A 15,404-nucleotide genomic window follows, 5' to 3' on the forward strand; every position below is an offset into this window, starting at 1 on the left:
GTGCTGGGCTTTAGACCGTTGTAGCACCCATGGTTAAAAGATTGTACAGCACACTTCAATATGTTCCTATGTTCCTATAACTTGTTAGCAATGTTCCTCCGTTGCTTGAGGATACAATTCATGACACTAGCACAGAGCAACATACTTTCTAGAACTCGTTTTGTCCTAGAACTGAGTATTCATGTCCTGTATATGGACAGCATGGCTTCATAGTAATGGAGAGGAGTTCAGTCCCTGACTGACCTATTGGTGTTGCATTTACATGTTCTCGTTGTATTTTGCATGGGTGTCCTCATCAGCTCTGGTTTCTTCTCATAGATTAGATAGCTTCTGAGAATAAGTGTGTATGTGTTCCCATGATGTGGAATGTAGGTTGTAAACGTCACTGGGACATGGACTGATAGATAACGCAGCAGTTCATGTACAATATTTAGAAATATCTGAAAGCATTCTTCACCATTGCAGACCCCGCAGTTCCACTGATACTAGGGTTTATAAAGCTCGGTGAAGTGATACTGTGGCTGGTACTTTATCACCGGCCAATCAGCTCCTAACTGTGAAGTTACAGGCTTGGTTTGAAAAATGACAGGTATGAGCTGCTTGGCCGGTGATAAAATACCAGTGTTTAACCCTTTCAGGTCCAACGTCTAGTCAAGCTCAACAGCCCTAGCCCGAGTAGAAGGTCAAACAGTGACCATTTTTGAATAAAAAAAATTACAATTAATTTAAACCAGACTGTTTGAATTGTAAAAAATAATTTGGACTGCAAAGTGTTAAAAAAATCTTCATTCCTTAATACTGACTGGAAAAGTTTTTTGTATTGGCAACGCAGGGATTTTTGAAATTCAGATTTTCCATAATACCCTGCCTGGTCACCAATCATTGATGGGTTGGGAATCTGTGCCAAGGGAGAACATATAGTGCATACACTCCCGACTATCGGTCAGTGGCTTTGCCCTTCTCCCTGCTTTATACATGCAATCACTGATACGGTCAGATTGAGCTGCATGTTCAGACAAAGGGGGAGTTCACATCGTTAACTATATTAAGATTACAGAAGGACTGATTGTAATGTATAAGTACAACAAGACATTTTTTCCCTCAGCACACTGAGCAATGCTAGTAACCAATCTAGAACACTACATGATAATAGAATTCAGAGATATTGGTTACATATACCTGCGCAGGTGTATGCTATGCCCCAAGCCGCGTCAAGGCTTCTCTGTATATTGGGGGTCCCTAGCGCTATATCTAGGTGCAGGGTGCGGCACCCCAAAAAAACATCATAAGCTGGGAAGCCCAGTGCGGCATGCCAGTGATATACTAGGTGTTAATAATTAGTGATAGGAAGCCGAAGCTATATAAAAAGAGAGGGATAAATGAATGTAATTAAAATAGGATAGAGATAGTGTTAGTGAGGGAAAAGTGTGAATAGAATGTAAGGGCATGCCGCATTAAAGCCACCCAGCCCATCCAGTCCAGGAGCACGGCACCCCACACCACCGTTACCCTAAATTGGGTCTACGATTAACCAGCAAGGAGCCACATGATAATGGCTCCTTACTTGATATATCCAAACTAAGAGCTACCTACCTTGGAGCAACCCCAGACTACTCCATGTGGCATATCAGGACCCACATCTCCTCCAAATATGGGCTCCCTTCTGCCTCTAACAACATACATACAGATAGTGGTAGATGCTCAATTAGTTCAGTAGCATTTCTGAATGGGGTAACGGTGATGTGGGGTGCGGTGCTCCTGGACTGGATGGGCTGGGTGGCTTTAGTGCGGCATGCCCTTACATTCTATTAACACTTTTCCCTCACTAACACTATCTCTATCCTATTTTAATTGCATTCATTTATCTCTCTCCTTTTATATAGCTTCGGCTTCCTATCACTAATTATTAACACTTAGTATATCACTGGCATGCCGCACTGGGCTTCCCAGCTTATGATGGTTTTTTGGGGTGCCGCACCCTGCACCTAGATATAGCGCTAGGGACCCCCAATATACAGAGAAGCCTTGACGCGGCTTGGGGGCATAGCATACACCTGCGCAGGTATATGTAACCAATATCTCTGAATTCTATTATCATGTAGTGTTCTAGATTGGTTACTAACATTGCTCAGTGTGTTGAGGGAAAAAATGTCTTGTTTTACTTACCCAGTATTTAACCCCTCCCTCATGCACCTGGGAAATGCTACTGAACTAATTGAGCATCTACCACTATCTGTATGCTGATTGTAATGTAGCAGACCTTAATGAGTGAGAAAACAGATTTCAATCACATATCGTCCATCACTTTAGACTGGAGGTCAGGTGTGATATGACAATTGAACAGGGTCCTGAATGTCTGTCCTGTCCAGAGTAAAGTCAACACTGCAGTTTGAACCAATACATGTTGTGAGATGCACATAACTCCTGGGCAAGATGTTGGTGATCTCTGCGTCTTTTCCTCAAACCAGTCCCTCAAGTGGAGGCTTCGATTCCAAACCTGTGCTCTATTTTTTTTTTCAATTTGGACTTGGGTCCATGTCACCACGGATATCAACCTCTCGGGTTTGGGTGCTTCGCTTCAGGATCAGCTTTTTCGGGGATTTTGTTCCACACTAGAAGCATTCCTTCTGATCAACCTTTGAGAGGCATTTGAAATTATTTGATACAGGAATAATTCTTCCTTCCGAGTCAACCGATTTTTCCATCCAGTCAGATAATGTCACGGTGGTGGCCCACATCAAAGAAGATGAGACTTGTATTCAGTCTATAGACATTTTCCACATCCTAACTTGGGCGGAGTGTTGGGTTCTGGCCTATGGCAGCCTTCATTCATGAGGTGGACAACTGCGAAGTGGGGTTTCTCAGTTACCACACTGTTAATCAGGGAAAGTGACGCTGCATGAGGAGGTGTTTCGGACTCTCATGTCTGTGAGGCGCTCCCTTACCTAGATCTCATCCAGTCTCACTAAAAATAAACAATAAACTTGATTGCTATGTCGCTCGCTCTTGACATCCTCACAGAACTCTGTTGGTTATCTTATTCCGCCTGTGCGCCAATGCAATTAAAAGTGCTTCAATACATTTGGCAACAGGCTATCTGCAATCCTTGTTGCCCCAAACTGGCTACGCCTATATTGGTATGCTCTTCAGTGCATGTTGGCCATGGAACCCTTACTGTCTGCCTCTCTGCTCAGATGTTCTTCAGGGTCCCTACTGGCACCCAGATTTACATCAGCGTGGCTCCTCCTTTTTTTTTTTTTTTTTTTTAATACAGCATCTTTAGGGCAAAGGGTTTGTCCAGATTGGTAGTTTTGGACTATGCTTTAGGACAGAGCCAGTGAGTTCCAAAATGTATCAATGTTTGGCATCTGTGTATCTCTTGGTGTGAACGTCTTGCTTTGTGTTGGCCTCCAGGCGGCTTGCTATATATGGACTGAAGTTATAAGAGGGGTGGAGGTTTTTATAGGTTCTAGTGCTAAAATCCATATCCCACACTAACACCATTGGTAATGACACAGCGACAGCGTCTTCTAGATGGACCCTGAGATTTTACGGTGAGGTAAAAGAAAAATCCCAGTTTTCTTGGATGTAATAATGTAAAAAATAATAATTGCAATATAATGTATGTAAAATGCAAATTCAATGGTTTGTATTGTGTATATAAATGATCATGCAATAAGTACTTTTTTTTTTTTTCTTCTCAAGGATCAAATTCTGAAAAAGAGGGAACGTGCCACACGGTCACAAAGCACAGAGGCATAATTACACTGTACAGACATCAACAAGCAGCTTTTGCAATTACAAGCAGACGAGGCCCAATTCCCAAAGCTACAAGAGCTCAGGTGGCGGAGTTGCCAGCAGGAAGCGGTGGCCACGGACCCCCAGAGTCTGACGAGGTACCTGCTGGATTTTTGGTTCCGATGCGGTGTGTGTGTTTTATCTCTGTATTTGCCTGCATCTCTGTAATGCTCACGTTTTCTGAGTACCGCATGACTTCATTTAGAACTTTTTTCATTTTATTTTTGTGAACTTTAAAATCTACAGGGTGATAACACTATGATTACGACGGCCACAATCCTAAAACAAACTGTATTTCTAAGGAAGGACAACGAATGACATTTGCTATTATGTAAATGATCTTCCCACATACGGAAGTCAATAATGCCATTTGAAGGGCACTGCGGCTGGTGTTTTTATGCCACCTTTTTACAGTAAATGGCTGGTAAGCCAGCAGCTTGCACTTGGCTCCCCACCAAATATAGTCTGCTATCCAAGTTCTCTGTAAGCTGTGAGACATTTGACTTATTTAAGAATATTATTAATGGGTGATCTAGTGATACTTTAAAGAGTGATAATAGAGGTACTGCTGCAACTCCTGTATATCAGGCCTTTTTTTTTTTCTTTAAACCTATATTGCTCATTTTTGTTTTTTCTGAGCGATATAGTTTAAAACTCCATCCAGTGTGTGGTATGAATGACTATGCGCTCAATTTTTTTCCGGTACTTGTGTATTATCTGGGCGCCCGATATATCGCATCACATGCCACTAATTAAGGCATGCAATGGGACCCGATTTTGAGGCTTGCCCGGGCAGAGTTTACAATTTTAATATCGCATCGCATGCCATTATAATGGCATGTGATGCAACCCGATTGTACAGGCACCCTGATGCCTGATTACAATGTTAAATGCACCCCCAGACCCTTTTTATTGTACACCCACCCTGATGGGTGATTACTATGTGAAATGCCAACCCGAAGCGTGGCGAGTGCAGCGGTACGCGTCCTCCGACCTTTTCATACCCCCACTATCCACGTCGGCGTATCACATATATTATATATTATATATACATATATATTACTTCACATATATTCCGCGTCTCCTCGCGGGGCGCACTGCGCTGGCCACGCTTCGGGCTTGCTGCGCTCGCCACACTATATAAAATCAACTCCACGCCAACGTGGATAGTGGGGGTATGAAAAGGTCGGAGGACGCGTACCGCCGCCCCTCGCCACGCATCAGGTTGGCGTTGATAGTGGGGTGGCGTTAACAATGGGGGGCCATTTAACATAGTAATTACCCATCAGGGTGGGTGTACAATTAAAAATCGGGTCCAATCACGTCGCATGCTATATGATTGCATGCGATGCGTTTTTTTGCCCTGCGATGAAAAAATCGGGCGCCCAGATAATACACAGGTACCTTTTTTGTTTTTTGTTTTTTTTCCTCTATCCTCAAACCACTGCATGCTCAGCGGGTGACACGATGATGTCCAGTAACGATCTCGATCAGTTTGTATGCGCTGTATAACTCTGCACATGTTACATCTGCCGCACATGCAGTGCAGCATGGTTTTGTCCATCTTAAAAAAAAAAAAAAAATTGCAGCATTGCTAATAGGTTTGAATCAGGCCCACGGATGACTCTAAATAGACTTCAGTTGAAGCTGACACCATTACATCACCCTTCTCAATTGTGTAAGCATCTATTGCAACTCAGCTAGCCACTTCTTGCAATGGAGTAATCTGTAGTTGCTATAAAAATTCTGCTCATTTGATGTTGTGGTAAACTGGCTCCTTGTCAACATTGTTAAGCATTAAAACTGGCAGGTATTAATTTCTAGTGTGTGTGTGTGTGTGTGTGTGTGTGTGTGTGTGTTTCTTTTTTGTGTTAAGGAGAGTCCTTGTTTGATCCCTGCAGAACTGTCCTAATTGTAATAGTCCAGGAGGTGTGGGTGACTAGTGAGCAGGAGACACATGATTTACAGTATAATCAGAAAGAAATGCAGTTTAGACAATGGTGAAATAAAACTGAGCAACAGCAATAACTACTAATTTTTTTAAATAAGTCTATGGCTCTGTCCTGCCCTCCTTTTATTCAGTGCTTTGGTCTAGTTCTTATGTCATGATGAATGGCACACCCAACAAGTTGTTGCATCAAACCTTTCTCATAATCTCCAACTCCCAGTGTGTGCAATGGCCGGCTTCTTATTGCATCAGGTGCTCGGTTATGTGGGCTTTCATTGGTCTCCCAAATCCCTGTTACTCTCCAGTCTAAGGGTTTGTTATATGGTTCTCCAAACAGTAGTGTGACTTTGTTACGCTCATGTGTGTGTTTTGTTTTTTTTTTCTTGTGGGGGTGGGCAGGGGAAGGATGGAGAAGGTAAATACACCCGAAATGTGAATGCAGTTCGGACATTTTCACTGTAGCGGAGCATCTTTTGTAAAGTCTGTCACATTTGCACAACTGTACTGGGCTGGCTCTATCAAACCCACCCCCGCAGAAGAGTATAAGGGCCATCACATTGTGTGGTGTCTCCTCCTCCTTAGCATTAAGGTCTGGGTTCTGGTCCACTGGAAACCTTCATCTTCCTTTTTCTGAAGCTATTCCTTAGCTGACGTGGATGTGGGTCATTCCAAGAAAATGTGTAAAAATGGCCCATACGTGGCCCCAAAAAAATCAATCTGTAACTGTCAAATTATTATTATTTTTTTTTTTAAGTTTAACCTATGTTCACAAATGAAATTTGTTCTGTCATAGGTTTTATTTTTATATATCTATACTGTGGTGTAGTTAGACTTTAAGTTGATTGACATCATATGGTTAGTTAGGTCAAAAGGTCAACATTGTTTTTTTATTTTTTTTCTCATTTCCCCAACTTGTTTGACTGATGTGCACTGCGACAGGGAATAGTACCTTGTGGCAAGCACAGAGAGCCATGTTGGCCGAAGCACGGCGACCAAAGAAACCGAGAGGATTTACATTTTTATGTCATAAAACATGAAATATACAAGATTTGACCAAAAATAAGGCCAAAGTGTCTTCACTGATTATTTGACAAGTAGATCTTTAATACAAAACACAAAATGGCAAAGGCTCTTAATTGGGAGCTGAGGGGAATTATCAAGTAGCAGTTTTCGTTTAATAAGCTGGTGTGGGCGTGGCTAGTCCTGTATATGACAACTACATTTTTATGAAAAAAAATATATATATTTTGTATCATATTTTTTTAGATCTTAGGACCCTGCAGTTCAACCTTGCTCTCACTTTTAAACCATATTGCAAAAGAAAAAAAATGTGAATCTGATGATAAATGCTCTAGACGAGTGTCATTCCAACACTTAGAACAGTCTGGCTGATGCTCTGCTTCCTATGTAAACTTGGCCATAAACCACTGCGATGTCTCACAGCAGTGTACAGCCAGCCAATAACCTGCACGCCGGCAGGGACTTGTTGTGATGGATTGCATGCAACCCTGCTCCCAGCCCACCGCTGGGAGGGTGGTCTGACAACCAGCAGATCCGTCCACCGACTTCGGTCTGATGCACACGCGACTGCACGTCGGACCTGAGGGGGCATCAAAATGACCCAATTTTGGCTTATTTGATGGCCCTATTAGACAGAATCGGCTCAGTGTAATGGGGGCCTTTATGTATCTGCAATAGAATCGCAGCCACTGGATAGAACGATGGGGGAAAAAATCATTGAAAATTTCCTTTTCAGGGTCCATGGGTCCCACAGGGGACATCGGGTTGTAGGTGGATCCAGGGGGTCCGAGGCACCAATCAGCGAAGCTTCTTAAGATTTCCCAGGATGCCCGGGCCCTCTCCCCTACAACCCCGCCTCCAGGCTCACACAGCTCAGTTTTTGTTTGGTGCCTGCAGGAAGCAGACGCACCTTTATATCAGCGGGGGTTACCTCACTGAGGTAACCCCATTAAAGCTTATTTTTATTTTAAATTTTTACTTTTCTATTTTTAAACTTTTTAAATCTGCCGCCTCAGCGGCAGAAGCCGCTTCGCGGCTGAGGCTGCTCACCGCTGTCAATCACTGACGGCGGAGCGAGCAGCTACGTCACCCTCCCGGCGCCGGCTCCATCCAAAGATGCCTGTCACGGAGGACCTCGGCGGGGGAGACCACGACGCCTAGCACCGCCGACGGTCTCCCCCGGGCAGCGTGGCCGGAATCGAGGGCAGGTAAGGCTCCATTAGGAGCGCAAACCGCTGCTATACTGCGCTAGCGTGGGAGACGCACGCGGTAGCTGGCGTGGGTACACGCTTCGGCCTGGGACCCCACTAGACCACCGGGGACTGAGCGCAGGCCGGGGCAGAGGGAACCCATTATTTAACAGGCTCCACATAGCCCCGGTGGGGGAAGTCCAGCAAGGGGAGGTGGCGTCTGGCCTGCAGCCCCTCTCCCAGCTTTGGCGCCAATCTCGCAAGGGATCTGCCGTTCCATTAGCTGCATTAACCCTGTGCCCGCCCCCCTTCTCTCAGACCAGCGCCATTTCCACAGGCACAGTAGTCTTTCAGAGAGAGGGCACAGTCTCCCCTGTGAAACCGTTCACTGACTAAGTGATTGCTTTCACAGACACCCTAAATCCCCCTTACTCCATTAGAGTTCAAGCGGTTGATACAGGGTGTGACAGCATTTAAAAGCTGTAAAATGGCTGTATGTAAATGCTTGTGTATGTGACTGCAATGTGCTAGTTCTTTTACTTTCACTTTCTGTCAGTACTTCTGCACTCTCCACTGTATTTCTCTCATCTTCTGAGGAGGATGACAGAGGTTTAATCCGCTAGGGTCACATACACTCAGTGATATCACTCTAGGTTTTCCTCTGTGGTATATACCTATTGTGCACTGTAACCCCCCCCACTTTGGGTTTGTTTGCATTATATCCAAACGGGGGTACAATCAGACAGAGTTTACAAAGCTCCTGTCCTGCAAGAGCTGTGCTGCAGGCCTGTCTCACAGGATGTCTTCCAGGACGGGTTATATGTTATTCACATTATCCCCCCCTGGCCAGTCCTCTGCCACAGTGGTTTCCCACAACCTCCCTGGGCAGCCTAACTACAGTTACTAGGCAACCTATTGGATTGCCTTTGACCCCCTACTGCACCCTCTGTAGTCCAGCCCCCTCCACCCTGGTTGGAGGCCCTGTCTACCTCTGTGCAGATCTGGCAGCAGTTTTCGGTAGCTAGGCAACACCTGCTACCTGACGCTGCACTACCTAATAGGTTCCTGTTAACAATTGCTTTCTGTAGCGCAGGTTGACACAGATCACAAGGGGGAAAATAATGTTAATACTGAGGATGTCATCAATATTCATAATGACAATATGATGATGCTATGCCTACAGCGCTCCTGCTTCAAAGCAGGGACAACTGATGTGGCAGCTCTCACTCATACAATCCGTGAGGTGTTAATGTCAGACTTGGTGAAGCCTGAACCTACTGCTAAAACCAGAGATGGTTTTTGATAAAAGCAGAAACTAACCCTAATGCCCTCATTCAGACCACTTGAGGTAATCAGGAGGGATTAAGGGGCTAATCAGGTTTGTGAACCACGACTACTCCCTTGGTTTATTCTAAGGTATCCTTCAACTGTCGGTCACTTCAGGATTGATATTAAAAGACCCTACCAAGGTGTTTGAAACACTCCTTAAGGGCCATATCCCCATTCACTGGGAAGGACCTCTATGGACATGGCTAAAGCCACTTTATACAGGTCCTAGAAGACTCCTCTGAGGATGCTAAGTTATGTGTACTTCACATTAAACAAGCAGCATTTTATATATATATATATATATATATATATATATATATATATATATATATATATATATATATATATATATATATATATATATATATATATATATATATATATATATATAGAATTTTTCAAGGGATCCGCACTCACATCACATCAAAATGCAAAGGGGGGGTGCTCCATAAGATGGGGAGACATCATGGAATATAGGAATAGAATGGGCACTCACCAAGGACTAGGTAATCAAAGTGTTATTTTATTTGCATCAAGTCGACATACCATCCGACGTAACGACACGTTTCGGTCTACATAAGACCATCATCAGGAAAAGTGCATCAAAGTATCAAACATCAGCAGAACAGCAACCTGACATCCGTCCCTGGGGAAGGACACAACTGTACTGCCCCACCGGGTCAGCCTAAATACCCATAGACCGGAAGTAATCTCACTTCCTGTCTAGTAACCCATTGAGCTCCATATCATATTCGTATAGTGATAAAAACAACATATATCTAATGGGTAAAGGTAATACATATATCAATGTGAGTGGCGCTATGCTGTCTGCAATCGGCGCCGTTCAAATGCTTGTAGTAAGAAGTAAATAAACATACGTTTACTGGCCGGAAACGCTGATTGCGTTCCATCCACTGGGCGGAAGCGATCATCTGCGTTCCACCCGGCTAGGACGCATCCCGGATATGACGCTATGTGTGTCATTCCCCGAAGGGGAAATGACGCTTTGCGTTTCACACGCTGGAAGCACCCGTGCGTGTGTTAATGGATAGACTACAGTCTATGAACATGTGGGGGTATGACGCTTGCGTTCCAGCAACCCGGAAGCAAGCTTTAAGATGGTTGTAAATTGCATATGTTATTTGTGAATGGAGATTACAATATTGGTTAAGTAAATAGGCCAACCCGATTGGCATCACTCTCACCCTTGGTACAGTGGTGATTAAATACATATATACATGAGATACTAAAGTAGTGAAAAAAGAAAGAAAAAACACACAATATTTACATCACAATAAACAAAAAATAAATATGAAAAAATATGCAAAACAATAACGTATTTTGCACACAGAATCTATTCAACCAAAAAAATCTGTATTCATCTAATCAGCTTTCAAAACCAACAGTACGCAGGCTTCTGTCATTGGTTGGTCATGAATATTGTTATGTCCCTGATTGGTGGACCGAAATAATGTCAACAGTGTAATTATCAAAAAATATTCTGTAAAATTATTCAATGTGTCCAATGCGTGGACACCTGATTACAATGACACCAGTATACATAAATATACAAATTTGAAAAGAAAAAAAGGGGGGAAAAAAAGGAAAAAAAAAAGAGGAGGGGGAGGGGAATAGCCTGGAGACACCACATCACGTTTCAAAAAAACTCAAAAATCGCAACTAAGGCAATGAAAAAATTAATCATAAAAACCAAGAAAAACGAAGGGTTCACGGATGTTCATATAGATCATTTGAGAAAAATGGAGAGAGGATTATACTCATTTAATCCCCTGGGGGCAATTGTGTCCAGATCAAAAATCCACTTAGCTTCCCTCTTTTTGAGCATGAGGTCACGATCCCCTCCTCTCAACGGTTTTGGGACATAGTCTATGAGCATACATCGTAGACTTGCTACGCTGTGGCCCATAGCTAGGAAGTGTTTGGCAACAGGTTTGTCCGATGTTTTACTCTCAATGGCCGCTCGTATTGAGGTGCGGTGGTTCGCCATTCTGTCGCGGAAATTCCTCTTGGTGAGTCCAACATAATAAAGGCCACATGGGCACAATAAAATGTAGATTATGTAATCCATTCTGCAGTGTAAGCGATACTGGATTTTTATTTTTTTCCCACTATGTGGGTGGGCAAACGTGGGGCCTGTGAGAAGTGACCTGCATGTTGTGCAGTCGCTGCATCGATAGCAGCCCTTCTTGGGAGGTGGAAGCCATTGGTCACGTTGTTCACTTGGTTGTAGCAACGGTCTCATTAGTAGGTCCTTTAGGTTCCGACCTCGTCGGTAAGCACACATCGGGGGAACCGGACTGATCTTAGAGAAGGCTATATCAGTTGAAATCAACGGCCAATTTTTCACCAGCTGCTGTTTCCTTTTTGGCGCCTGTACATCACACGTATTGGTGTAGATGAGTCGTGGTCGTGAATCCTTTTTACACTTTTTAGGGATTGCCCCTGAGAATCTAGACCTAGCCTTGGTGAGGCAACGTGTGAGTGTTGCTTCTGTGTAGCCACGTTCACGGAACCTTTCGGTCATATCTGTTATTTGTATCTCTGCAGTGATGGTCGAGGAGTTGTTCCTGAGAACCCGTAGGAACTGCGAAATAGGGAGGTTCTCTTTGAGGTGTGAGGGGTGGTGACTCGATGCATGAAGTAGGGAGTTTCTGTCCGTCTCCTTCCGATACAATCTCGTACCAACTCCAGGTCCTTCACGATAGATCGTTACATCCAAAAAATTAATTTCAACTAAACTAAAAGAAAACGTGAAACGGATGGGTGTCTCCAGACCATTCAAAAATGTTAACATATCCTTCAGCTCCTGCTCGGTACCCAACCAGATTAGAAAAACGTCGTCGATGTACCGACGGTAAAAAAACAACTTGGTACCAAATCTAGGAAGAAGGTAGGTACACTCATAGTTGGCCATGTATAAGTTGGCGTAGGCTGGGGCCAAATTGGACCCCATCGCCGTACCATTGACTTGTAAAAAGTACTTATCCTTGTACAAGAAATAATTGTGTGTTAATACTAGTCTGGTCAACTCGACCAGAAACTCTGTCGGAGGACCAATTCTAGCGGTATCTTGTAGTATCTGTTTGATTACTGCTAATCCTTCACCGTGTGGGATCACAGTATAAAGTGAAGCCACATCCATGGTCACTAGGATCGCTGATGATGGTAAATCCGTCAGGGTTTTCAGACTGTCCAAGAGATCCCCAGTATCCCTCACATAACTTGATGTTCTTAATACAAAAGGCTGTAGATGGTGGTCAACGAACTGTGCCAGAGGCTGCAGAACGGATCCCCTGGCCGAAATGATAGGACGACCAGGGGGATCCGTCATGCTTTTATGAACCTTTGGCATAGTATAAATGATCGGGCAAATCGGGAAATCAACTTTAAGAAAACCATATTCATTTTCATTAATCCAGCCTGCTGATCGTGCAAGATCAAGAGTATTGTCCACCGTTTTTTTGGTGTCAGGTCCTGGATCTTTTGGAAGACATTGGTAAACTGATAGATCGCTCAACTGGCGTACTATCTCTTTATCATAATTTGCCCAGTCTTGGACAACCAACGCCCCACCCTTGTCTGCCTGGCGGAAGACAAGGGTGTCGTTGGCCATCAAGGTCTTTAATGCCAAACGATGTGTTGCTTGTAAATTGTGAAAGTGAGGGGACGGAGGATCCCTTGCACAGTCTGTCATCCTGAGAAACGTTCTCATACTGGGGTTCGAGCTTGTTGGATCAAATGTGCTTGGCGGTTTAAACCTAGATGTTTCACATACGGTATTATCTTTGTTGTTAAAAAATTCACGTAGTCTAAGTGTTCGTCCGAACTTATAATGATCCACTGCCGTGCGGAATGGTTGGTGCTCGCAGGTGGGCACAAACGAGAAGCCGAGAGAAAGCAATTCAGTTTCGTTGTCATTGAGGGGATAACTAGACAAATTTATAACCGTATTTATGGCTTTCGATTCTTGCCTCTCCTTTTTGTTATAGCCGCCCCTCCTAGTGGGGTATCGGCGTTGTCTCTCGCGATATTCCGGTTTGCGGCCCGGGTATCGCGAAAAAAAGACCCTGCACCGGTTGGAGGTTTATTAAATCTTTGTTCAGGCTCACCTCGTTCTGAATCAGAGTTGGAGGGAGATGTTGAGGAGTAGTTTTGTCTCTGGCGATATTGTCTATATTGGTTCCTATTTGGTCCTGAGTTACCTTTTAACCACCGATAGACCTGGTGGGAACTATAATCATTATCTACTGTGACCAATTTGCGCCTTTTGAATGCTATCAACTCCTTCTCGAAAGTGCCAACCTGTTCCTTCAACTTATCCGTCCATTTGTTCTTCTTGTCAGCTAATAGAACAGATAAATAAGTCGCATTAAATGTCTCAATTTCAGTACGTATTTTACTTAGTTCTATGCCCACTTCTTCAATTACAAGGACCATCAGGTCCAAAGCACATTTGTTGAGTACTCCACACCATTTAGCGCAGAACGCCAGGTTATTGCGTCCAATGGTGGGAGTATTCACAACTCTAAATCCCCTCGGGATCTTTTTATTTCTAAAGTATTCGGATAGGAACTGCCCGTGAAGGGTCAGTTCTACTTCTCTTTTCTTTAATTTGTGTAACCGAAAATAAAGGTCAGTAGGAGTGTCATCTGGAAGTCTAGAGAACTCTTCGGCATTAAACAACACTTTATCCGCGTCGTCATCTGTTAATGATATTACATTGTACTCTACTTGACGATATAGAGCTTCATCCAGGATATGGGTCGAAGAGGCTTGAGACATAGTATGGCACACTGACCTATTACACCTAATTACATCAACACAGGTCTATATAGGAGCCAGGAGCCTCAGGATATGTCAAAAATAAAAATACAAAGATAAAAATGGAAAAATGGAAAAAATAAAATAAAAAAATGAAAAAATGAAAAAATAACCCAAAAGTTGAAAAAATTGAAAAGATGAAAAAATGAAAAAAATCACACAAAGTACAGGGTCGAGTGAACTCACAGTCGTATCACAATTCCTCTGGTATGGAGTCAAGTATCAGTTCCAAATTATTTTTGAAGATACAACAATTTGTAGAAATTCCGGGGTGCGTACGTACTGAAATTGAGACATTTAATGCGACTTATTTATCTGTTCTATTAGCTGACAAGAAGAACAAATGGACGGATAAGTTGAAGGAACAGGTTGGCACTTTCGAGAAGGAGTTGATAGCATTCAAAAGGCGCAAATTGGTCACAGTAGATAATGATTATAGTTCCCACCAGGTCTATCGGTGGTTAAAAGGTAACTCAGGACCAAATAGGAACCAATATAGACAATATCGCCAGAGACAAAACTACTCCTCAACATCTCCCTCCAACTCTGATTCAGAACGAGGTGAGCCTGAACAAAGATTTAATAAACCTCCAACCGGTGCAGGGTCTTTTTTTCGCGATACCCGGGCCGCAAACCGGAATATCGCGAGAGACAACGCCGATACCCCACTAGGAGGGGCGGCTATAACAAAAAGAAGGAGAGGCAAGAATCGAAAGCCATAAATACGGTTATAAATTTGTCTAGTTATCCCCTCAATGACAACGAAACTGAATTGCTTTCTCTCGGCTTCTCGTTTGTGCCCACCTGCGAGCACCAACCATTCCGCACGGCAGTGGATCATTATAAGTTCGGACGAACACTTAGACTACGTGAATTTTTTAACAACAAAGATAATACCGTATGTGAAACATCTAGGTTTAAACCGCCAAGCACATTTGATCCAACAAGCTCGAACCCCAGTATGAGAACGTTTCTCAGGATGACAGACTGTGCAAGGGATCCCCCGTCCCCTCACTTTCACAATTTACAAGCAACACATCGTTTGGCATTAAAGACCTTGATGGCCAACGACACCCTTGTCTTCCGCCAGGCAGACAAGGGTGGGGCGTTGGTTGTCCAAGACTGGGCAAATTATGATAAAGAGATAGTACGCCAGTTGAGCGATCTATCAGTTTACCAATGTCTTCCAAAAGATCCAGGACCTGACACCAAAAAAACGGTGGACAATACTCTTGATCTTGCACGATCAGCAGGCTGGATTAATGAAAATGAATATG

At 43.5% G+C, this 15,404-nt stretch overlaps 1 protein-coding gene across 2 annotated transcripts in view; it reads left to right on the plus strand.

The window, feature by feature from the left end:
• The window catches only part of BTAF1 (B-TFIID TATA-box binding protein associated factor 1), a 90,311-nt gene that overhangs the window by 44,075 nt on the left and 30,832 nt on the right, over positions 1–15,404 (plus strand). For both annotated transcript variants that reach the window (XM_083149330.1, XM_083149331.1), the window contains exon 21: positions 3,706–3,896. In XM_083149330.1, coding sequence (XP_083005456.1) covers positions 3,706–3,896 — 191 coding nt within the window. The remainder of the gene's footprint in view (positions 1–3,705; positions 3,897–15,404) is intronic.

This window comes from Crinia signifera, chromosome 6, assembly GCF_055691185.1.
Source record: "Crinia signifera chromosome 6, ASM5569118v1, whole genome shotgun sequence".
NCBI classification, from domain to species: Eukaryota; Metazoa; Chordata; class Amphibia; order Anura; family Myobatrachidae; genus Crinia; species Crinia signifera.